The 25,420-nt window shown below is 41.6% G+C and overlaps 2 protein-coding genes across 4 annotated transcripts in view; one reads left to right on the plus strand and one right to left on the minus strand.

Moving 5' to 3' along the window:
• Window positions 1-17: 17 nt before the first annotated feature.
• On the minus strand, window positions 18-23,019 carry AP4S1 (adaptor related protein complex 4 subunit sigma 1). The gene is made up of 7 exons (XM_049825092.1): window positions 22,909-23,019; window positions 17,558-17,696; window positions 15,581-15,781; window positions 14,033-14,119; window positions 12,848-12,916; window positions 9,709-9,720; window positions 18-814 (listed from the first exon to the last, which is right to left on the minus strand). Exons 3-7 carry the CDS (start codon window positions 15,716-15,718, stop codon window positions 686-688), a joined length of 435 nt encoding a protein of 144 aa, XP_049681049.1. The 5' UTR covers window positions 15,719-15,781; window positions 17,558-17,696; window positions 22,909-23,019; the 3' UTR covers window positions 18-685.
• A 39-nt stretch (window positions 23,020-23,058) lies between these two features.
• STRN3 (striatin 3) overlaps window positions 23,059-25,420 on the plus strand; it is a 67,986-nt gene continuing 65,624 nt past the window's right edge. For all 3 annotated transcript variants that reach the window (XM_049825089.1, XM_049825090.1, XM_049825091.1), the window contains exon 1: window positions 23,059-23,586. In XM_049825089.1, the coding sequence (XP_049681046.1) occupies window positions 23,242-23,586 (345 nt within the window). In that variant the 5' untranslated portion in view covers window positions 23,059-23,241. The remainder of the gene's footprint in view (window positions 23,587-25,420) is intronic.

Consider the following 25,420-nt stretch of genomic DNA (forward strand, 5'->3'; position numbering starts at 1 on the left):
GAAAATATTTTGTGTAATTTATGAAGACAACATGATAAAAGATGATCAAACTTTTGATTTTAATTATCATTTATTAATGTTATAATATTTAAGTGCCAAATACTTCTAGTTACACAGTATGCAGGAATACTAAATACATCTATACTTCTGTTAGTTACATTTCTTTTGTAACCATTACTTACATGGAAAAGGGAGTGAAACCAGCTTTTTGATGAGGGGTCAATCTAGTGGGCATAAAAGTTACAGAACTTTAACTTATAGTAAATTTGTATGAAAAGAAAAAAATCGAGTTGGTGCTTAAAGGAAGTACTGAAACTCAGTCTGAATTTATATTTCCGTATTTTCTGTCTTCTCCTAGGTCTGGCAAAATGCTACATAATTCAAAGCGATACCTAGACAGTCTTGTATAAGTTTCCATTACTTTATCTTCAGTTAGTTAAAAAAAATGTTGACTGTTCTAGAAAAATTTGTGCTGGGTCCATAAAGCTGCATCTGAACTTGAAGGTTCCATTTTATGTTTAGCTGTATCTTTCCAATAGGTACGTAGGGTATAGGAGAAATAGGAAATACTTTCCAACTAACTTGAATATTGCGACATCAGAAAACGACATCAGAACATGCTGTTAGTATGCTTTTGATGGCTTCACTGTCTTTTGTAAAATGCTTTAGTCAGTCTTGCATCTTCCTAGCTTTCTGCCACTTTGTCAAGCACAAACAGAGGGGCAAGAATTCTGTTCCTGTTTGTTTCCACGATGCAACCATTTAGCACCATTTCATCCAAAATGATGTGCACTCTGTCCAAATTGAACATGATCTAGAAACATTTCAAGTTAAGTATATTTTGAACAATATGAAGATAATTCAGAGAAAATCTTAGGCACCTTAGTCTTTAATCAAGGTTTACAAAAATAGGTATTTCTTAATTTATTCTAGTTTATTTGGCTGTTTGCTTTAATGGAGCTAGGGGAACAGTTCAACTGACACTTTTTTCTGACCACAGAGATGTCAGAAGTTTGTGGTAGAAAAGTTGAAGCCCCAGCATCCTCGAAGATTACCACACAGTAATAGAATCAAGGTAAACTTGAACTTAGATGTAGGTGGTTAATTTTGCTGTCTGCCTGAGTACCACGTATTGCTTGAATATAAAATGTTATTGAGGGATAACAATCTTGAATGTGACGATGCAGATATTCTGCATTTCTTAGAAAAGTAATTGTCAAATTCTTAAAATTTGATTCTTAAATTTTCCTTACCGTAAGTTACTAACACTATTTGATCTGCCTGAAAATAGCTTAAGAGGAATACACTGGTATGTAAAGTTGAGTCATTGATATAGTAATAAATCTCATAAAGAAGAGCAAAATTAAAAAAACGGTTCATATTTTAAATACTTTCTAAAAGATACTTATAATCTCTCATGTTCACCTAAAGGAAAATAATCTGAAACAATATGAATTGGTACTGTTGTGATATATGAAACTTGTCCATAACCATGTCTATCTTTCCTTAACATTATCAACAGCATCTGTCTCAAAAAAAAAAAAAAAAAAAAAAAAAAAAAAAAGCAGGCCTTATTCTGGCGTTAAGCAGCAGGCATTCTTCTGCATACCTTAGTGTTTTGTGCACCCACTGAACAACTGCCAAGGGTTACTTAGTGAAAAAAGACTCTTGTGTTGCCATTTATCACTAGAACTTGAAATGGAAATAGGCGTAGCAAAAAAGCCTGCTGGGTACATCTGTTACGCTTCACTGACATACATATACAGATGCGTGAATAACCCTTCATCTGCCTTGCTCTCCACCTGTTGCTGCTCTTTAAATGCGTTCTTTGCTGTGCTCAACAGATCGGCTTTGCCTTAATTTTGCTCCTTCTAGCTCCTGCCTGTGTACTGAGGACTCCTGCAGTTGAGCTAGTAAGATACTTTACAGTAACTTCGAAATACATCTTTCAATACTTTTTTTTCAACTTAGATATGGAACTCTCGAGTGCCCTCTCTGCCCATTATGCTAGTTTTGACGCTATGGCAGGGGGGTTGGAACTAGATAATCTTGAAGATCCCTTCCAACCCAAACCATTCTATGATTCTATGGTTTGAGCTCAGCAAGACAATGTGGGTTTGCTCCTGGCCTTGTATTTATGTTAGTGGACTTCCATTCTAATCGGTGGAGTTGCGAGAGCCAGGTTTTTGAATGCATCAATGTTTTCCTCTGCTCGGCATGAAAAAACTAAAGTCTCATTTTCTGAACATGACTGCGCTGTCCCACGGGTTCTAGTGGATCTAACTACAGCAGTCTGCCCTACTGCTCTGCCAAAGAGCAGGAACAGGGGGAGTACTAACTGTTTACGTGTATGACAACAGCTAAGGAGCCACATATATATATTTGTTCCTCCTAGGTGGTAAATGCAAGTGGTGGGGAGACAACACCTTAAACCACCAGAGCTGCAACAATGCGAGCTCGTGGAAGTGAACAGTCTTAAGTCTGAATTCAAGAAACTGATTTAAGTTAAGTAACATTGAACATCTCCATGCCTAGTTTTTTAGCACCTGGCTTTGAGAAGTGAATTCCTTAATCTGAGTTAGGCGCTTTATTTTCCCTGCGGTGAGTGGTAAAAGCCAGACCCATCAAACAATTCACAGGTTTTAGAGAACCAGGGCTGAAGCCAGTACTTGGGAACGCAGAGAGGAATTTTTCTGTGATCCTTTCTCTCGGAGTCAGAGGCCCAAGTCATTACTTCAGGTAACGACGACTGGCTCAGTCTTTTCTAAAATGTCACAGTAGAGATGCTGCCTGCCTGAAAACTGTAGAGGACGGAAGCTGAGCCTGTCCTCAGCCTGGGGAATTCCAAACCCACCTTTTTCCATGGGCAAGCTTAGCTGAGTTGGTAGCAGCTGCACCTGCTGCCCTCTGCTTAAGGTTCTGCTGCCTGCAGAAGTTCTTGAGTATGGCAGTCTGGCCCAGCGATGACAGAAGCTTAAGGTTATGTCCCTGTCTCGGTGATTGCCTCTGCCGCATACGTTAAAGCAAGAAGAGGGGCACAGAGTGTCTCACGTCAGCCTTGTGTGTGACCGCCTTTCTCAGAGATGAAAAGGAGAAGCTTGAACTTGTTCAGGCTGAACTGCAGGATGAACCTGCATGGTCAAGTCGATGAGATTACAGCTAGCAGGCTGTCACCTTCCTCTGCCCTTTCAAATTGCCGTAAGTGCCCTGGGCTGAACTCGGTGCTACCGTGTATTTGTGCAGAAGGGTAAACAATTGCATCGCTGCTCCAACAACTGCATTCTGCTTGGCCAAGAGCAAAGCATGCTTAGGTATGTGTAGTAGCAGAATTCAGGCCCCCAACTAACTTTACTACTCATTACGGTGATGTGAGGAAGAGAAACTATAGCTGTCAACAGGATCTTGGGTACATCCATGGTTCAACAGATAGCTAGCTTCTAATTTGCTGGCCTAAACTTAACCACCTAATTTAATTCTAAGTTGTATTTTAAATACCAGATTTTTTCCTGAGTCTGACCGTAGGCCTGAACTGCTTCTAAAAATCAGACTCATGCCTTTCAATCCTGAGGAGCACTACTGTCCTTAAAACCAGCCGTCTCCGTTTCTGTGGTTCCAGAGACAAAGGCAGTTGTTTTACTTTCCTTGGCAGGTTGAAGACGTGAGACAAATTTCTCCCTATGGTATACTTTCCAAGTACATCAGTCTTTACACAAGTATTTTCATCTGAGAAGTTAGGATTTCTTTAGTCCAGTAACGTGAGAATTTTTAGGAAGAAAGCTCTTCTGCTGCTTAGTTCACCTCTGGGACTGCTCTACACAGGGTGAGAGGATCTGTTAATGAAGTTAGATAACATTCCATTCAGGTTTCAACAAGTGATAAAGCCAACTCCCCTGGCTTTTAATTTTAACACTCTACCGCTGATTCATAGTGCTCCAGTTCCCACAGTGGGGTGAGAGCTCCCGTCTCTTCCAGGCTTTCCTCTTCCTTTGAGAGTCCCAAGGATCCAAAACCCAGAAGCCTGGGTCAATGAGGATCAGTGATGATGCAGGAACTTGTCCCTCCCACCTTGTTTTTCTGTATCGCCTTGTTTAAGAAAACATTTGAAACACACTTAGTACTGCTTTTTCCCCTGCTGCATCTCCTGAACGGCTGATACCATGCCAAAGGAAAACTGCACCCACCCCCCAGTATCTTGTAGCTGTTCCACTCAAACCCAGTATGTTTAAATGAGACATCAATTCCCCTGCAGGGCTGTTCCAGGTTATTTCAAAACTGGCTTACTCCATTACAGAAAACAGCGGTATCATTTCTGTCCATCTGTAACCTGTTAATCTCACAGTCATCATTCCAGAACCAGTGATTCCACCTGCAGTTTGGACGGGGATACTAATACCATTCTGGAAAGATCGATCATCTTGATTTTGGAAAGTCCCAAAGCATTCTTTACGCACTACCCTCAACCTTACATCCTGGCTTCCTTTTTCTGTTCCCTTCCCACCTCCCTTTGCCATGCTGGTTTTGGCAAGCAGTCAGACTGCGCAGGGAGCAACCTTGGCGTTTTTCCCTTTCCTGTAAGTCTCGTGACTACGCTCTATGGTTACATCTTGTCATACGGGCATTGCTTGGCCATTCACGTCTGAATGCCCTGCCCAGTGAGGGGTATGTACCTCTGATCCTCAGCAAGGCTCAACCTCCCCACCTGTCACTTGTTTGGCAAGTGACCCCAAATTTCAGGGTTTAAAGCCCTGAAGTCATAGATCCACACCCAGCTGAAAAGCAGCAAAGCAAACCAGTTTGAGCAACTGGCAACAGGATATTGAGTGTGTGCGCGGCCACGTGCTCCGCCCAGAGCTGTCATTTAAGGTTCTGCTTCCAGTAAGAATCTTGGCTGCCCACAAAAGAGAGCTAAGGGACTTTCACTAGATCTGCGCAGAGGCTAACCCGAATTTTTAAACAAGCATGCAGAAGAAAACATGTATTAATCTCTGCATGTGTAGCTAAAAGTCTGTAATAAAAGTATTCAGAGCACCCTGTTAGGAAATGCTCTTAACAATTTGTCAGCCTAAGCAACAAGTGAGCCCTTACTGTCTTTGGTTTACAGATTTCAGTCAATGCTGTTGTGGCTGCGTACCTAGCAGTAGAAGTAAATGGCTCCTACCGCAACTGGTATTTAAATGTGATGCTGGCTTTTGGTGACTTTAAGAGCTGCCCTTACGAAAGACGTTAATGGAACCTTCTATTATCACAAAGTTTTTATGGCACATACATACATACGAAGAGGAGGTAAATGTGACAGAGTCTTGTGTCTCCTTCCCCAAAACATTTTATAGGGAGATAGTTAAGCAGGGGAGAGGGGAAGGAGGAGGAAAGGAAAAAGGCTCATTTAGGACCTGCATGTGATAAATAACTTCTTCATCTAAAGACATTTTAAGTAAGTTATCTCAGGATTTTCCAGGCATGTAATTAAGGGTGTGTACAGGTTTAACAGATGATAAAGTGCAGCCAACCTTGTGGTCAGGTAACACACCCAGGAGCACAAACAAAAGCTTAATAAATTATAGCACGGGTACTTATGGGGGCAGGTGGTTTGCTACTGAATATACAGCATTACAAAACTTCGATTTCCATCCTGGACATTCATCTTCAACTAAAGATTAGATTAAAAAAAGAAGCAACTCCAACTAGAGTCACACATTCCGACTTTATCTTTTCTGACATTCGCTTCAAGTAAATTTTAGCCTATCTAATGGCAGGCAAATTTTAGGCACTGAAACCCATTTAATGCTTTCTGACCATTTCTTCCTTAGACAATTATGCTGACATTAAATAGGAGAGAAATGGTGCCTTCAAGTTCTGTGATATTCTATAACAACAGTTTTAAGCTAATCTTTATAGGTTTCCATTTCATCCACTTATTTTACAGTACAAACTCAAGCGTATCCTTATAAATTCTCAGAATAAATTAATCATTCTATTTTCTTACTGCTTATGCACTGTATTCTGAAAGTGTTATTCCATGGGGGATTGAAGAATACTGTTGATTCACATGAAGCATTCCCTATATATTAAAGCTTTTTATCTATCCTACGAGCACCAGCAGCTAGTTGCAATGGAATGTAATCGGGTTTTTTGGCTCAAGACAACATTCTTCAAATGCTTGGTCCTAGAGCACCCTGTCTTCTCCCTCCCCTCCCACAAGGGGAACGTATCTGTTTCTTCTGTAAGTTCATAATGTGTCTTCAAGTAAGCCTTGCTTCACAAGTTCAAGCAATAGAAAAGTCAACCTTTCGTAATTTTAGAATCTCTCATGCTTACCAGCATATCATTCCCTACAAAGCTGCTGTGGTAACACTTGTGTTTTTATAGTCTCTTTGTCATCACCACAACAAGCAAGTAGCTCCTCCACCATCCAAGCTGGAGTTTTAAAGCTACAGAAAATCCCACCCGCTTATTTCACACACAGAAGCGAGGCTCATCTAGAGCTATTAACAGATTAGGAAGCAAGACCCCTAGGACAATTTCAGGACTTGGTCATGCAACTGGCCCACCCACACTACTTACAGATATTTTAAGAACAAACCAAACGACTTAAGAAACGTTATGTCATTCTGTCACAGGTACCCTTATGTACGTGGCTGACTCTCAGAATGAAAGTGGACGTCATAGAGTGGCTAAATGCTTTACAATTCACCCATAACAGCTTCTGTAAAAACCATGGCTACTCTAAAGCAGTTACTTAATTGGCTAGTAGCTCATCAGTGTTCGTTTTTGCAGTATGCATGAGATGATAACTTTGCAATTGTTCACGCATTGTTTAGCATCACACACCTATGGCATCCATAGATAGAAACACTATGTCTGAATCCTGTTGGGCAGGATTCAGACTGGACCCAGTCTCTGCCTTGTGCTCAAGGTGCCCTTCCTGGCAGCTGACGGCAGGCTCCGGCCACGGTGCAAGCTACGATGCCGCTGCCCGGGGTGAATTCAGGTGTTCGGACCTAAATGAAAGCTGGAGTCCCACGGTAGCAGAAGCTGCATTGCCAGGAATACTGGGGTAATGCACTGCAGCTGGGGAAGCTTTACGGATCGGTGCACATGCTGCAGGCTTAGCGTGGGCTCCAGGAACATTTCAATTGCATGGTAGTCTCAGCCTTTAGATTTAATTGGGGTTTGCTCTGTGCATGGGTGAATAGCCTTTAATGATTATGATCTATTTTTCATGGGTTTTGATTTCATGTAAATTTCCTACTATTTTTTTTCATGTTAGTAAACACTACTTGCTCTAAAGAACAGCCACTATCACTTTTGAAATAAACTTCCTATGGATCTGTACACAAAAATAATAGTGCAGAGACAGGAAATCATGACAGTCTCCCACCAGATACTCCATATACAAAGACTCTGTAAATACTATTTGGTGTTCACCGTTACAGACTTTCAGACATTACTTCCTCCATCACGTGTTTTGCATCCAAGCTAACTGTACTGAATATAAGAGTTAGTATAAGACTACTTGGCAAAGAAAATGGTTTAATCCCAGGTGGGGATATTACCTTACACACTATGAAAGACATATTGATGGATTATTGCTTGCACTGCATTAACATCTAAGACACTTGTAATCCCAACCTTATATTGTTCTTCTGGGCCTGCTATTCAAGCTGTTATCAAAAATAAATACAGTCCCGAACAACCCACTTCTTCATTGTTACATCTCTGCTTTATGTTTAATGTTGAGGGTTATCTCACTTCATTTCAACTATTTTAGGTATCCTCTCAACTTGTAAAAAGCTCTTCTTCCTAAATGGGAGAATCATTTTGTACATATACAGAAGTAAAATATTTATTTTAAAATTGTTCCTAAAATGTATAATGTAGAAAAGTGCATTTCCGAATGGAAAAATTACGTACATCATTCATATGTCATACATGTTGAGAAGAGACATATCAGACGTGTGCTTTTCCAGTATTATCAATTAAGATAGTAATGCACACTCCTATTTTCCAAATATTTATATTTATAGCCTCATGCAGATGAGACCCATGTAGAAGATGAATTTCTGCAGGAATCATTCAGACACTGTATTGCACCTGTTGCAAACATTAGTGTTGGCATATCATGCAACTTCTCTAAACTATGCAGACTAGCAGAAGCGTGCTGTATAGGCAGCAGCCTTTCTCAGCTATTAAATGGACTGCTGGTAATAACTTTAAGTGTATCACTACAGGAAATTCCTCTCGGTGTGAAAACAATGACCAGAGGCAGGCAGAATTTAAAATCATCTGTACTCCAAACAATCTAAGATAAAAAGAATCAGGTAACTACAGACTCAAAGTACACCATATGGAAACATAGAGGACTATTTTTATGTATAATTACTGAATAGGTCTGGTTAGTCTCTAATTCAGTAAACCTAATACACCAGTACACATAGTTCTAATCCTTAACTATAACAACTGAACACAAAAAAATGTAGTTATAGAATCGCTCAGAGACCTTAAGAGTCCCTTTATAATAAAATTTCATTATTGCTCTTTTATAAGAAGTGAATTTAGAAGCGTTACATTAATACCACAGCATTTTGTGAATTTCAGGAAGGAAATACACATATATACATACACAATACATATATATATTTAAGTTCAGCAAATGAGACAGAGTTCTAGCACATAGCAAGCATTAAAATATTTGCAAAAGTGAAATTAATTATTTCCTTTTGGGTTTTTACAGAATTTGTTCTATATATGTACTAATTCTTAATTAAGGTAATTAAACTACATTACAGTATTTGATTCCAGGGTGGCAACTGTATTTTAGTTGTATAATTGAAACTCTGTACCAGTAGATCTGCATTAAACCAACAACAAATATAGGCATAAGGATTGCTGGAGTGAGCAGGCAGTAGGATTGGAAGAACTGAGGAGGAAGACTGACTGCGCTACATTCTCCTAGTTTAGTTTTCTTTGAATTCAGGATTTTATTTACTTGTTATTTGTGTTTAATTGTTCAGGGCTGTATTCTAGTATTTGTTTCTATTTGGTTTTAGTCCATTTTCTTAATAGATTTTCATTAATACCTTGCAAATCATACACATGAAAATACAGCTGTGTAATGAGAGGGGTGGGAAAAGAAAAAGGTATCTGTAGCAATGCCTTGTTTCCTAAATTTCCTCCTCCCAGGCCTTTCTCTCTTTCCATGGATACAGAAAGTAAAACTCACCTAGAATTTCATGAAGCAAGATCAAAGCACAAATCTAATCTTATAAAGATGCTACTGCTATTTGGCTCAAGACACAGCTGTAACATTCAGTTCTTATTACAGCAGCCACTTCAGTATCTATTTTATTGTCAAGGTAAAGAAGAAAGTAAAACCCTGAAGTAGTTAAGCCTGAAAGTTCCCCCATGAATATAACTTTTCATGTCTAGGTGTTAATGGTACTTAGTTCTCTCTAAGCAAGCTCTCCCTGTTTTACTTGAAATGGTTCCAGGCTTATCTTAATGACCGAAGATTTAAATAGGTAACCCTCACTGAACATCAGCCATGCTTTCAGAAAGGTGCCAAAATGGTGCTACTTACTGTAAGTGCAGAATTTGTGAAACCTCTGCATTGTCTTCACTGTTTGACAGTCAGTGCCGTGAAGACAGCATGAACTGGAACGTACACAAAAAAGAGACAGACAAATGGATTTCTGATACTGAAAAGGATACATCTAATTCACTCTGCAAGAAAAAGAGATAGACAGCAATTAGTAACAGTTTGGTCTCTCATCTCATAGTCATTAAACATTACACATCCCTTTAGATGATGACGTAAGTCTTCAAAATAATGATACAAAATTTTAGGTCGATTCAGATTTCTGTTCCGGACTGTACAATTACATGCTCTTTCCTGCAACACTGCTTTGCCTTTGATGTGTTACCTGCCTCTGTAACAAAAGCTTATGTTCTGAAATTTTTACTTAGAAAAACCCACTGAGGTCACCCACAAGTAACGATTTGAATATATGCAATGCCATCTGAATGAGTGGGTGGAAAACCAGCATCACCAATCATGGCAACTCCAGCCCTACATTTTCTCTTCCTCCTTCTGCAAAAACAGGATGTTAATGCCAAGTTTACAATTTTTATAAAAACAGTTAAAAATATTGCTGCAGATCATTTCAACAGCAAAATCTAGACATCGTATGTACCCATGGCGGTGGTAGCCGTGGCTGGATAGATTAAGAGAGGGAAGGCATCTCCAAGCTTTGGACCCTTAGCACTGTAACTATTCTCCAGCCCCAGCCACACAATTCTTCACATAGTCATTGTTTCCCTTCTAGTCTTGGCCTAAATTACCCCAAGTAGTTTTATTCATTTAACCAAAACGTCTGAGTTAGAAGCCTTTGTGGTCTCTCTGCAGTCAACAGAAGAGATGGGTATCTTCAACAGTTGACTCGGCACACTTGAGGCATGACTCACTTTCTCGAGATACTCATCCGTCTCCACTGCCGGTAATGGGAGCTTAGGATGACCAAACTTCTAACTCAGGCGCCTCGGTTAAATGTCTAAATGTAGAAACAATTAATCACAGCCTCCGCAGTTAAGATCTTGCACAGTTGGGGTGGAGCTTCCCCAGTCTCTGCTGAAAGAGGGAATCTTTATCTGCTACCAAGGGAATTCAGTTTGCTAACACGGTTTCGATTCTAACCCTGGTTTTAGGCAGTTTCCACTGGTAAAATTGCTGCTACTTCTATGGTTTAAAGATGCCCTAAATTGGACTAGTTCCAGTCTACAGGCTTCCGCTGAGTGACTCTGCCATTCTTCAATTTGAAATTTTTTACGCATCACAAAAATTGTATTTTAAGACCCCGATCAGTTTAAGTTTCCTCAGCATTAAAAAGCAGTTGAAAACATTGGAATACGTATTCTGAACAGGATGCAGAGTTTTCCCTGGGTAGCCGTATAAAAGCGAAGGGGACTCAGAATTACATCTCACGAGCAACTTTGAAAGCTTTCCCCCTAATTCTGTTAATGTTTGTTCTGATATCTGAATTGAAGCTCTGTAAACTCCATTAGATAAAAATAGAGTATGTGAGAATGTTTAAAGCTCACAAGCCTAAAAATAATAGATGACAAAATGTCCCGCCAGAGCAGGACAGATGTTCTGTCCTTTCCCAGAGTTCTGTCTCTGTTGTCATCATCATAATTTGGGATTCTGCTAAAATTCTGCAAATCCTACACATTAATCCATAATAGTACAGACTTATACTTTCTTGCTCTGTGGTTTCTGCCAGAAACCCCAGATAGAATTATAGCCCTCTTCTTCAGTGTTCTGCCATTTATCATGTTATATGCTATTAAAAATAGAACCACGGAATGGCATGAGATTTCTTTAACCACCCCTCTTTTAGGTTCCCCTAGTTTCAGACCTGAAATGCTATGGAAAAATACAAAAAGCTCTGGTATGATGAATTCAGCAAATTTCTAACAACTATCAGTGGTCGAGTTATATACGTGGTCAAGGCATGACACATATTACATTTATATGTATAAGAACTAAATCTGTTTTTGTTCTGCCTCAAGTGAAGAAAATAAAACTTTAGAAGTGGTTGGCAACTATTAGCTCAATTGGATAAATAAGATGTGACTAAATTTTATTCTGCATTCCTGTGCTGCCAGGATCAAACTCCATTTCTGGTTATCACTGCTTAGGTTGGCACTGCAATCATAACAATTTAAAGAGACAAATTTGAACTTTAAGTATAGTCAGAAAGTGATATACTTAGCACCAGCAGCTTCAAGAGGCTGGTGCGACATTAGTTGAGACAATGGCCTAAAACATTTGTCAGGCATCTAAACAGTGAAGGGTGCAGATGACTTTTTCAAGCATGTCTTTGAATTCACAGAGGGAGCTCTGCCACATCTGCTGGGGTACTAGGACTAGGAAAGCAGTTACAGACCCTGCATACTGATCTCTTGTATGTATAATTACCAATGTCATACCGTCAAGCACATGGACTACGGAGGAAACTCTATCCAGTCGTCTTTTCTGAGAGGGATATCCAACACATTTCAGCATAGATAAACTGAAAATGTGCCAAAGTATGATTTCAGGCAAACTTGTTTATAACAAGATTATTAGAAACCCTATATTAAATAGCACATGTTCTAACCAGGATTATAATGCTGCATTTTCAAACTTTGTAAGAGCAAGCAAACAAAAAAATCTCCCACCAAAAGGAGCAGTGTCATTTTAACTGGAGCCATGTCTGATGTTGAATCCTTAATGAAATGACTATATAATAGCTGTTTTATCAGATATCCACTGTTGCATGACAACAATATGGGGAGCTCAAGTACAGACTGGTTTTTGAGGTTTCATTTGCTCCATCCTTCTGATCTTGTTCAGTGAGAGTGACGTCAGCTCCCTGCTTAATGCTTACAACATCTTTATCATGAATGAAGTTCATTTGGGGGATGTAATGCTAAGAACTACAAAAAAAGAACTGTAAAGAAAAACCTCTTTATTTATTTAAAATGCATAAAATGCCGCTGGCTAATTTCAGAGTAGATGACCCAAAGAAACCCCTGAGTATAAGCATATAAAAACATGATTTTCTAAGAGAAGTATTTCTGGTGTTCATTGTCTGATGATTTATAACCCACGTATGCTTTTACTTCTCTGAAAAATCAACTAATACTGCTTTTTTTTTTAGTTTCTCCCCCCATAACATTCATGCTAAATTAAAAATTCTAAATGAATATGAAAAAAAATTTCTCCTTTGATTTATTCCCTGAAATTAAATAATCACTAAAGCTTTGAAAGAGAAGAAATATTTCACAAGAGATTCAACGTCTCACTCACCACTCTACTGAAGTATTTGTCCAAAACTTCCACAAAATTATGAATTAGCTCATATACTGCCATCTCATTCTGAAATGAAAGTAAAAACAAGTGAATATTAAATGAATAGCTAGAAAACGTAATAGTATTCTTTGTGTTCTTTCAGTTTGTGGCGTATGAAAAGCAACTAGAAAATAATAAGACCTACAATAAAGCGCACAAGCTCAGGCCACCGTAGCGAGAGGAGGTGCGGTTACCCAGCGGAGGTCCGGAGAGCAGAGGAGTGCGCAGAGGCAGAAGCTTCAGGCCAGCCACACAAGTAACCACTGCAGTACCCAATGGATTTGTCTCACCTGGGCTGCTGCCATCCCTTTGCATCCTTTGTTCCACCATCACCCAGGTTAGATACACAGGTAGGTCAGTGTGGGTAGGCATAGCCTAGTTAGCTGTAAGTCACACCAGCCAGCTGCAGCACAGAGCCAGGCTATGCTGCAGCAGTATAGATGGGTGATTTTTGCAGCAAAGCCAAAAGAACTTGCCCCGGATTGCATGCCATTCTAACCCTGACTTGAAAACACTGTGATGTTCAGCAGCTGCCTTCCACACCACCCTGCTAAGGTCTCCAATAGTAAGCTTTGAATTAACTTCTGAGAACCGGGAATCAATGTCGACACTAAAGCCTTGCAGGCTCAGCCTGAATGCATGAAATAACAGTACTTGTCAATTTTCAGATACCTTTTTCCCCCCCCCGCTTTTTCTTAAAATACAGTAAAAATTGGCATCTTTATAGCTGACAGTATGGGAATTTTTTCTTTGGCCAAGGAGGTTGAAAATAGGCGGGCAGTTGGGAAGTCACCACAGATGAAACAGCTGATCTGGCTGTGATGCTCACATTTGTTGAGGAACCCCACACCACACAAATTTCTGTTTAATCAAACAAAAATTCAGAAAGCGGAATCAGTACAAGGCTAAGGAAGACTGCCTCATGGTAACAGTTCAGTCTCCTGTTACAGACTGAAGTCAAACATACCACATTTTCTTTTATACCTCTTTTTATTTCACAGAAATAAAAACGAGGGTTTTTTGCAATGACTCCTTGAAATTCTCTAATTGCTATTGCAAAATTCCATACTGGAAGAAGACTTGAGCTCTTGCCCGTGATAATCACTACAAGCTTTCATTCCAAGAGGGTATACAATTTCTTACCTCTGTCTCGTTGATGCCAACGACTACAAAAAGGGCTGCATACTGTCGGTATACCAGCTTAAAGTCCTTATACTCAATGAAAGAGCACTAGGCAGAAACAAAACGAGTCAAATATAGTAGTTGCCATTTAAGCATACGACAGTATTAAGCACAGAGTGCTCAAAGACTCTAAGCTTTCATGTTTGTAAGGCCCACAAAGAACAATGGATTTCCCAAGCTCCACCAAACCATTCTGAAATTTTGACTTCAAAGAAATTTAGTAGGGTAACTATTACACAAAACTTTTCATCTACTGACAGAAAACATGCTACCACTTTTTAAATAGGAAAACTGGAATATACAGAACCAAAGTGACTTGTTCAGGGTTCTAAGGCAGTCAATACTTCCCCTAAATTTTCATTTGGAAGCACTTCCAAAAGAGATAACCTGAAGGTCATTTTCAGATTTTAAAAATGATGGATATTTTTACATAAACTTTAAGAGTATTAGACTTCCAGACCCAGGGAGGGGAAATTCACGTCTTTCACAATAAGACAGGAGCCAGCAGATGGTGCTGTTATACACCGCTTTACAAGATGCTTCCTCTTTTTTAAGTATCATTTTGCTCAGTCCTTGAAATGGCAGCATACCGTTAGTTCTTTTGGTGAAGTTTCTGTTTGGAGATGCTCTTGCAAGAGCAGAATGGAGGAGGTTAATTTCTTTAGCCACTGTCAAGTCTGTGAACTGATGTACTTTATAGGAACTGCTATTTTTTTCTGAGGTTTTCTAGAATGAAATATGTGAGGACCACTGTTCAAAGACACATGTAATTAATGAAAAATAAAGAAGCTGACCTCAGAACGCAAACCAAAAAACTCCACTCACAGTCCAAGTCACAGATTTCTCCTCCAATGCAAGTCAATGTGCTCAAAAGTTTTTCTAAGTTTGGTACTTTTCTTAAAGAACCAATGGCTCAATTAAGTGAGCCATGAAAATATCAACTTTCATCTAAGGAATTTTCCAACTTCTGAGTTTTCTGACCTTCTTGCAGAAAGTGTGAACACTTTTTTTGGAATAAAAATGCGTAATACAGAGGCCTAAAAAATCGTGTTCCCCAAACCCCCTGTGTTTTAGATAGTATTTTCATGATTTAGAATCCTCTCTCATAAGTAAGTTTTTTGTTTCTACTTGGAGCTGTCTGTACTATCCCTACTACCTCTTCAGGCAAAGCAGCAGTAATCTCTATCGATCTCTACCAGAAAAGCAGTAACAGGATAAAATAAATTTTTTCTGGGCTTCTGAGCTTCTTCAAACAAACAGGAAGAATCTTCATGACAGTGATATACAAAACTCCAGAATCTCTGTAAGCCTCAGAAAAACATATTTATTCAATGCAGAATAACAGTTCAACTGAATGAACCCATAATCTAGAAGCACAGACTTTTTCTTCATGGGTACAAATGAAATAATGACCTGCAATGGAAACTTATGTGTTTTCAGAATTATCGACATGAAAGATGTGAGATGTTGATAAAGTAAAATGGCTAGGGGAAAAAGTACAAAACTTACTTGATCCTTTGAACGGGAGAGACAGTTTTTAATTATTTCAGCTTCCAGCATTGTCCTTTTATTAATTTCTACATGCTCGTAATACCTAGAGAGCCTTGTTTGGCCTTGTTTGTTTACCATAAGAAAAAATTTTATCATTTCTTTTTTGTTGATCTCGGTGATTGATTTGACTATGGGGCACAGGAATAAAGAATAGTATTTCTGTGAGGAAGAAAAAAAAAAAAAAGTAGTATACATAAGAGTTATAAAAGACTTCCTAAAAGCTAGCCAGCCCAGATCCGCATATATTTAAGACTGAGTTTATTGCCAAAACATAGAATATAGGAAAAAAATCTCTAACCTTTTGCAGGCATCCCCTGAGTAAAATAGCATTCTTTTTCCCAAACAAGTAATCACACACTATCTAATAAATAATAGCTTTCACGTTATTAGGCAATTTAATTTCTCTGTAGGATTTGGGGAATTGGAGGAGTAAACAATTAATTCTTCAACACCATAAATCTGTTCAACATTTTCGTCTCATATGCAAACTGACTGGTTCGAGAACATTATCAGAAATTTGCCCAATACTAAAACATAAAATTAACACAGCTCATAAGAGCAAAATTGGTCTATGAGCATCTTTTGGGTTTTTTTTCTGACTTGTATTTAACAATTTCATTCATAACATCCTGACACCAGATTGAAGGGAGAGAAGACAAAGGGAAACACAAGGGCCACAAGACATGACCATTTCTTTAATACAGAACGAGAGCCTCCTAAATATTTAGGTATCAGCAGCATCAGCACACATTTTGTACTGGACGAGGAGCCGCTCAAATCTGTTTTCTCTCGTCTAATTTCCCATACTGATGCAAAAGGTAGATTCTCCACTCAATGAAAACTAAGTGTGGGTCTTTGATAGCTAAGGAGAAACTGGATCACATTAATTACTCAAAACAGCTTAATCTCAAACTATATAAATATTAATCCACGCAATGCCACTGAAATATAGTTGTAGAATATAAATATGCCACATGCAATGTACAGTGAAAAAGGCTATTAAAAAGTGCACAGCATATATCAGAATCTGCTTCCTAAACAACTGAAATCTTTCATGTTTTGAAAACCATGCAAAATAAGGTAGCTGCAGATATAATTTTTTGAAATAGAGGTTCTGGGTTATTTTCTTTAATGCCAGAAAGACTGTAAGTGCCATTACAGTCACTGTAATGTTTTCCATCTGACTCTCTATTTGGATCGCAGATTTATTGGCCCAAATGCTCTTGAGGTTTATGCACTGGAAGTACAGCAACTACTGCAAAAGCTATTTCTTTATTCCAGTTCTGAGGTGCAAATATTCTCTCCTAAAGTCTCACAGCTCCTGTGAGAAGGTCCAAGCTGAAAAAAACGTATCGGGAATCCGCAGAACAATACAGTGTAGATGTTTGTGTAAAACCAGTGTATCTTAATTGCAGAAAAGCAAAAGGGGGAAAAAGTACAAAAACCAAAATAGGTCTCTGAGGCAGCAACCTCATAGACATTTAAACATATGCTGATTTTTTATAACAAGGCAAGCTGCATAGGTGCTGCCTCATATTATTAGCAACTGGAATAAACTGGCTATACACCATTCATGGGTGATAACATCTACATCTTTCATCACAGTGACACAAAAAATCCTGATACGCGGTGCTGACATTAATTATTGCTTACTTCTGATTCATATTGGTCACCTAATTATTTTCTGAAAGAAAAGCCACCTCTATTATCATCACTTGGATCTCAAGAAAGTTATCGTGTTTCCTCAGTGTAGTGTGGTTTACTCCATATACAAAGAAGTTTAGATTTCTATACCAAATATGTCTTCACTAATTAGACTTGATTCTGAGAATTCATTTCTTAACTAAGTGACACCTCCAGGGAATAGGAGTCCAGGATCAATCCTCAGGACAAAAGAATCTGTTTGGAAGCGTGACAGTCTCAGAGTTTTCTCACCTCTGCCAGGCACGGTGAAGTCTCTTCACGTCCAGAACAGGAGCGCGCTTTTCTTGATTCGCTCCGACAGAAGAGTCATGGACGCTGGTCAGCGCTCATCCCCTGCACCCCGAGCTTCTGAACTAGTGCAAGTTGGTCTCTGAGAAAGAATGAACCAGGTAATTAAGACAAAAAAGAGCCCAGATGGAAACGTATGACAGGATCTGCACTGTTGGATGGCAGCTTAGGCTGCCACTTATGACTAAGTGGGAGAGCACCATCTCTACAATCTTCTCTGCAATTATTATGTGGCTTTTTTTCCTTGCCTGTTGTGTTTCGCATGGGTGCTTGAAGTTAGAGTTTCAATAAGAAGAGATGTCTTAATATTTTGAGGCATAAAGAAAGGCAATGACTTAATCGTTTTTTGATACAAACCTTCCAAGAAGTAAGGATAAGAATGAACGACTCCTTCCAGCTCAGAATGAGGCACTCTAGCAAGGGCCAACCTCACGAGCAAAAGAAACCTGAAGCTTTAAAGCTACTAGAAAAAGGGTTGTGGTCTGAAAGAGGAACAACCTAAGAAATGCTGCCCATTGTCTTAATGAAAAAAAATAGCAAGCTCAGACACAGGAGAGCAAAAGCTATGCATGTTGTTCCTACCAACTGCAAAACATGTCTGTCCAAGCTAAACAGATAATGACAGCAACATCGACAGCTTTTCTTTTTTCTTGTTAGTTTTATGCTTCACCTTTGTGTTTGATACTGCTGAAGCATGAAGTAATAGTCCTCTGTTTTGAACAAGTTGTTCCCAAGCTATTTTAATAATTTAGTCATAAATGGTACTGAGGAGTGCAAGTCCTGCTCTCAGAAACCAGCAAGTTGCACAAATCCATCCTAGAAGAGTAAAAACCTGAGGCTGAACATGTCTGCAGATATTCAAGTGGGACCTGAGAACGGGAGGACAGTAAAACTACCCCAGGAGCACTGACAGAGCTGTTGTACTTTGAGTTACTGTTAAGCAGTATATAATAGAAAAAATATATGAAGAATTTATATGTATGGATCCTACTGCAGGATTGGCCCCTAATCCTAATTATTTCTTTATTAACCTAATCTTTCTACATGGTTAATCCCTTTCTGATGTTATGACTATTGTATCTGCGTGTACTCTTATGAATGGCCTGGATTGTTTTACATATGAAAATACTTCAGACCAGATTTTATTTTTGTTAATCCTCACAAATGCTTTTACCCAGAACAGATATAAAATAAAATGAATCAAGTTGCAACAGAGGTAGAACCACAGCAGTACTCAAATGTGGTATCTGTAATTTATGAGATGATCGTTATCCAAAGTATTAGAACAGGTGATTAACATCCATAGGAAAGAGGTCCACTGGTATCACTAGTCATTTCTGTATTTTCCCACCAGCCCCGAAGATAACTTCCAAAATTTTAGCCATAAATGTTGCTCACAGAAACAGCAGTACAAGCATACAGTCTTGTACAGAAACACTGGAATAAATTTACATGTACAAATAATAATTTTTTAAAAATTTACAAAAAGCATGCAAGCATAGCTGTGGAATCTGACTTTGAGAATAACACCAGTGTTAAAAATATCCTAAGGGTTTTTTTATTTCCTTTAAAAATAATTCTGAAAAAAATCGCTTGTAGAAATAAAAACATTTGCTTGCACAATTTAGGCAAAAAAAGGAAATTACTGAGTTTTGTTTCTAATAAAGTTTATTTATTCTCCTTTCATCTTGACTTTCAGATACATACATGTTAAAATTAGGTTTGCATATATAAGATGTAAAGAAACCCGTGAAGTATAATAAACAAACAAAAAGCATATCTGTGCATGTTGATGGATGGAGAAACTCCCATTCCTTCATCAAGTTCTCTGTATTTGAGAAGCTACGTTTTATGATCAATAATTGGTACTCTACTTACGAAGAAAGCTCCATTTCTTCTAACACAACTCTTACGTGCTCGTCTGTGCATTCTCACGCACACGCCTGCATGTATCCATGCACATACACACAAATTACCATGCTTTTATGCATACAGAATCAAATGGTTCAAGGGAATTGGTGACAAGATGCAAGCCTTTCACATCTCTGCCATTATTTTGCTCATTTTAGTAATGAAAAGACATTACTATCTGAAGGCTGTTTGTCAGAAATGAATAGGCTGTCTCATTCCAGGTCACTGGACAACTATCTGCATCACAAATGCACTTAGGAACAGAAGACTGGAAGGGACTATCGAGATCCTGATGGACTGTCAAGTCCAGCTCTCTCCATCACAGTCAACCATGCATTTTGTCCAGAATAGCCTACGGTATATGCTTCGTGCATACCCACTCGGCAAAACACCTACAAAATGCTATGACAGATTGAAGACTCCCTAGAAACAAAAAACTCAGAAGGTATCACTTGGGGAAGATGTAAAAAGTCTTGAAATTGCAAACTTTCCTTCAAAAGAAATTACCTTCCAGAGTGACTGAGTAGACTCTCCTTTATTTCCTTTACAAAGTATTTCTTCTGCAAGGATAATTTGGCATGCACACAAATGACATACAGTTTAACTACAGTGATTTAAATACGCACTGTTAACACCGTGTTAGATCTCACCCTCATTAAAGCATCTCTCACAGATAAGTATCTATGAGAGAAAACTGGTACCATGATTGGCTTGTGTGACTCACACTGGTAGACTGATGGAGTACGTAGCCGTTTATGACTTACAATACAATGGGTTTAACTCCTTCTAAACCAGCACATATACAGAAGACTAAGGACTCCGGCTCATGAAGAGAGAGAGATGCTTCTTGATTTTACTGCCCCCAAGCAGGCTCACCCCCGCTGCCTGTACAGGTAACTCCAGCCTTGTATTTCAAGACAAACAGAGACCTGCTGGTTTGCTTCAAAATGCTGAAACAGAAACCATGATGGTTCAGAAACTACTTCCAGGATGTGCCAGCTCTGCAGGCTGCACAACCACATGAGACACCTCAAAGTAAGCTGTCCCTGTTTGTGAGTCACACCCCTAAATGCTGTCTTTTCTTTGTCTTTACTGGTTGAGACCTCTTAGAGAGGCAAAGCCTGCAATACCTGTTCTGTGGATAAAAAGGTCTTAAGTCTCCAGTGTGGCCAACCCAGCAGATTCTACATGTAGTAATATAAAACATATTTCAAACGTAATTTTAATTACTGCTCCAGTTGGTACAAGCACTTGACATTAATTTATTTTGTCAAAGATTTCACCAATATTTATACATACTCTGACACATAAATTATAAAAAAAGAAACACAACCTGTGTTTGAGACTTCTTGCAGTACAGTTATAATTCAAATTAGATGTGTGTCTCTCAAGCTAAAACCACTCTACTCAATGTCCACAGTTTTAGAAGCATTTTAGTTATTGTACTATAACAACTTTTTGCAACATTCTAGGTCTCTCAGGTAAAATGTAAATAAAAGATCAAATCTAGCAAACTACGTGGCTAAGTTTTTACAGAACTGCTTCACCAAGACTTAAAAATAAATGATAGAACTATAAGCAAATAATTTGCTGCACTGTCCAACTCTAAACATCGGTTTTCTGGATGCAGAGGTGTAATGGCACTTTACACATGTACTAAATGTAGATACCCTTGCTCTTCCTACTTTTGTTCTGACCATGGACAAGGCTTTAATAAAAATCACATACAGTGTTAATATTTATCAGTAACAGTAATTTTTGTATTCTAGATCTTATGATTGTGCACATTATAATTCATCCAAAGATGAAACAACTGTATCTATGTGGCTTTAAAATAAAACAGCGTTCAACTTCAGGATCAGGGATTTTAAAAAAGCAACCTTACTAATCTAGGGAAGTCAGGGAGGAAGGAAAGAGTAAAAAAGTTTTCCTTTGCTGTTGAGTTGTCAAAATGCTGGCTGAATATAGTAACGGAATTAAATTGCAGTAACTCCCATATACTCAAGAATGAGGAATGTCCCGTAAGATTGGAGCTCAACAAAAGGCTGAACTGGTTATGAGGTAAGTCTTAATTTTTAGTTATGATCTGATACTGTCCATAGACAATGAAAAAAAAAAAAATCAGCTGAGGTGGAAAGGAGCTGGATTTGGATTGGCTAATCTGTATGGAATCAGGAAGACAGCAGGATGAAGTTTTAGTAGGAAATGATTTAATAGAGAAGAAAGGAAGGACTGGATAAACCAACTGAAATACCAACACACACCTGAGGAGAGATTAGGAGACAAAGGAAACACCAGTAATGAGACAAGCGCTATTTATTTTTTCAGTAATTAACAAAATTCCAGCTCTGTCAAGAATGAGCCCTGTTCAGGAAACTATCCTTTTTTTTTTTTTTACTGAACGAGTACAGTATCTAAATATTTTGAAGAGAGGCAAAACCAAACCCCTACCCTACTTACAATGTGTGACCTACAGCTCACGTCAAATAGGACGTGATGATAATCTGTAAATATTACATTGCAGAGCAGTGTTTTGCAACGGAGGTAATTTCACCATATCCAAACTGCAGCGTCAAACACAGCATTGCTGTCACAGATAAAAGCGAGCCAGACAAAATAAACGAGTCATTCCTTGCAAAACTTTCCTCACGTGGAAAAGACTTCTAAATAGCAAACATTGTGCACCTGCCCTTCTCATGAAGGAGGGCACACATCGCACACACGCCTGACTACGGAGATACTGTGAAGATGACCGCTCGTTTAAAAAAAGATCAGCCAACGGCCAGAGACATACCATAAGTCTAAGAAACCTATTCTAAAGCCACCTCCTTGTGGGGCCAATTCGGCGCACCATTAAGCCGCGCTGAGAGACTGAGGCGTCTGAACTCCCGGTGTGCTGTTCGCACGCCGGCCTCGGCCTCGGTCTCGGACGCGGGCCCGGCCCCGGCCCCGGCCGCGTTCCCGCGGACCCTCCCGAGGGCCTCAGACCCTCCCGCGGCGCAGAGCCGCCGCGGCGCCGGCGGCCCAACCCTCCGCCGCCCCAGCGAAGCGCCACCGCTTCCGCTTTTCGCTTCAGAGCGGACGGAAACCGCCCGGCCCGGCTGCGCTCCCCCGCGGCAGCGGCGGCCGGGCCCGGGTCCGCCATCCCCGACACCGTCCCGCCTGGGACCGGGCCTCCCTCCTCCTCGCGGCGGCGGCTGCCGACGGCGGGCTGCCCCGGAGCGGGCGGAGGCAGCGCGACAGAGACGCAGAGAGACAGCGGCAGGGCCAGCGGCCCCACGGCTGCTCCCCCCGCCGATGTGCCGCCGCCTCAGGCCCGGGAGGGGGCTCCCGGCCCCAGCCCCGGCCCGCTCCGCTCCCCGCCCCCGGGGCACGGCGCTCACCTCCCCTCCTGCGCATGCGCACTCCCCCGGCTTGCCCGTGGGGGAGGAGGAAGCCGAGGGGAGCGATTTCCCGGCATGCACCGCGCTGCTCCCCCTCCCTCTCCTCTCCGCCTGGCCGCGGGTGGGTGGGCCGACGGCTCGGCGGCTGTAATGGCGGCTGGCGGCGGCTCGGCGCTGTTCTGACACCCGGATACCGCTCGGCGCAGCCCCCCCCCGCCTCCCCGAGCCCGGCCCGCCCCCCTCCTCCCCGCCCCAGCCAGCTCCGTTCACCCCCTCCCTGGCCCCTGCTCCAGGCCCCCGCCGCGGGACGAGGAGGAGGGCTCCCCGCAGACAATGGACGAGCACCCCGGAGCCGGAGGAGGCGGTGGGATGGCGGCCGCCCCGAGACCGCAGCAGCCACCGCCGCAGGCGGGTGGGAACATGAACCTGCAGTCGGGTGGGGGCTGCGTGGGGGCCGGAGCCGGCGGCGGCGGAGGAGGAGGAGGAGGAGGAGGTGGAGGGCAACAGCAGCAGCCCCAGGGGCCCGCGGCCCCGGCTGGTCAGGAGGCGGCGGGCCCCGCCGAGCTGTCCCGGCCCCAGCACTACACCATCCCGGGGATCCTGCACTACATCCAGCACGAGTGGGCTCGCTTCGAGATGGAGAGGGCGCACTGGGAGGTGGAGCGGGCCGAGCTTCAGGTACGGGGGGGCGAGGGCAGCTCGGCGCGGAGCGGGGCGCGGGCTGGGACCGGCGCGGTGAGCTCCGGGGACCGGGCCGCGCTCGGGGTGCGGGAGCAGAGCTGCCCGGGCGAGCGGAGCCCGCTGGGCCCCTGAGGCCGAGCCGGTCGCTGTGGCTTGGGGACGGTACCCGGGCGAGGTCCGGCGGGCGAAGCGGCGTCGCCGGGCGGCGGGGCCGGCGGAGGCGCAGCCCCTCACGGCCTGAGCTGGGCTCCTTTCCCTGGGGCAGCCATTTTGGTTTTTAGCATGGCGCCCGCCTGGGCTCCTGGCTCCGGAGGCAGCCCTTGCTCCGCAGGCCTCTCGCCCGTACTGGCGTTGCGGGGCCCGGCGGACGGCAGGGGAAGGGCGGGCGCTGCCGCGGCGCGGGGCTGCTGACCCTCCTCCCCGCCCGCCCGCGGCGGGGCGAGCTGCGCCTTGACAGCTGCGATCGTCTCCCTCGGCACAATGACTCCGGGGCTCCCCGGGCCGGCGGCCTCCTAGCCCTGGGTGCGGGTTATGGGCAGCAAGAGCCTCCGGGCCCGGAAGGGCTGGCGCCTCCCCGAAGCCCAGCGAGCGGTGGCTTTGGGGGCAGAAGAGGCAGGCAGGAGTGCCTCCCGGCCGGGCGGGACAGGACGAGGAAAGGGTGTTCAGGTAAATCTCAAGTGAGGGACTTGGCCAGGCGCTCTGGTTTGAGGCAGGTCGAGCTTGTGCTCACTTTCCTTCTGTCTCGTTCCTTTGGAGATTTCGTATGGGAGAAACCACTGATGAAGCATATAGTGAGGAGTTGATGGGTCTGCAGCGTGGTGGTTGTAATATGCATGAAAGCACGAACTTTGCCTCAGGAACAAAAATGGCATAAGTCTTCAGGGTAGAGAGCAAGTGTTGGAGTTCCGCTACAGATCTCTTGCCGTTAATGTTTGCTTTTAGTAATAGAAAGGATACCTCTACTAATTACTTTTATGTGAAAAAATGAAACTACACAAAGACTGCTACAAGTTTATGTACAGATTATAAAATCCACTGAATGCGAGGTATCTGTACAGGAGTCATTATTCTTTTATAGGACAGAAATGTAGACAATTACAAACTTCACTGCTTCTGAAGAATTTTTTTGGTGATTTTTTTGTACCGAGTGAATGTTTACTGTCTTGAAGTGGCATTCCATCAAATTGCACTGTAATTAGAGTTTTTAATAGCATGCTGCAACAGTAGCCAACATTTGCGAGGTATTTACTTGCAGATTTCAGAACCAAGAACTCTACCTGAGCCTAGGCAATTCTTTCAGGACTTCGGAGCTCTCTAATAAGCATGTAATCTGCACTATTTTTGTTACATTTATCATTAAGATAGAATTTCTAAAAAACACCAAGGGAAACAAATGAAGAAGTTTTGCTATTTCCTTCACTTACTAGCTTGTCTTACCATTTTAAGCCTTGTGGAACGGCTCCTTTTAAAATCAGTTTGGTGGACGTCGGTGGGCATTTTTAGTGGAGAACAATTGACTGTTTCTCTTGTTTTCTCTAGTGTCTTAGTAATATAGCACTATGTTTATAAATAAGTTGCTTAGTGTCATTTGTTAGCAAACAAAACCATCTTGAAATATTTGTTTTATGCACAGGCTTGTTACTTTAAAACGAAGTACCACATTCTGTACTCTAATGTGAAGCTCAGTCTGGAGACTTTGAAAGCTCTATCTGACTGAAAAAGAGCTGCTATGGACTCATGTGGCCTCTAGACACCATGATGTGTTCTTGCCAAGTCTGCAGCTTTTGTTTGCAGTTGCTGTTTGTCATCCATGGCCATACTGTTTCAGTTG

Source organism: Accipiter gentilis, chromosome 22 (genome assembly GCF_929443795.1).
Source record: "Accipiter gentilis chromosome 22, bAccGen1.1, whole genome shotgun sequence".
Classification (NCBI taxonomy): Eukaryota; Metazoa; Chordata; class Aves; order Accipitriformes; family Accipitridae; genus Astur; species Astur gentilis.

Coding starts and splice junctions, on each gene's coding strand:
- AP4S1 (XM_049825092.1), bottom strand. CDS start 15,718: ATGATAAAATTTTTTCTTATGGTAAACAAACAAGGCCAAACAAGGCTC. Junction 14,120..15,580: donor TCTCCCGTTCAAAGGATCAA/GTAAGTTTTGTA, acceptor GTTTCTGCCTAG/TGCTCTTTCATTGAGTATAA. Junction 12,917..14,032: donor TTGGCATCAACGAGACAGAG/GTAAGAAATTGT, acceptor CTTTCATTTCAG/AATGAGATGGCAGTATATGA.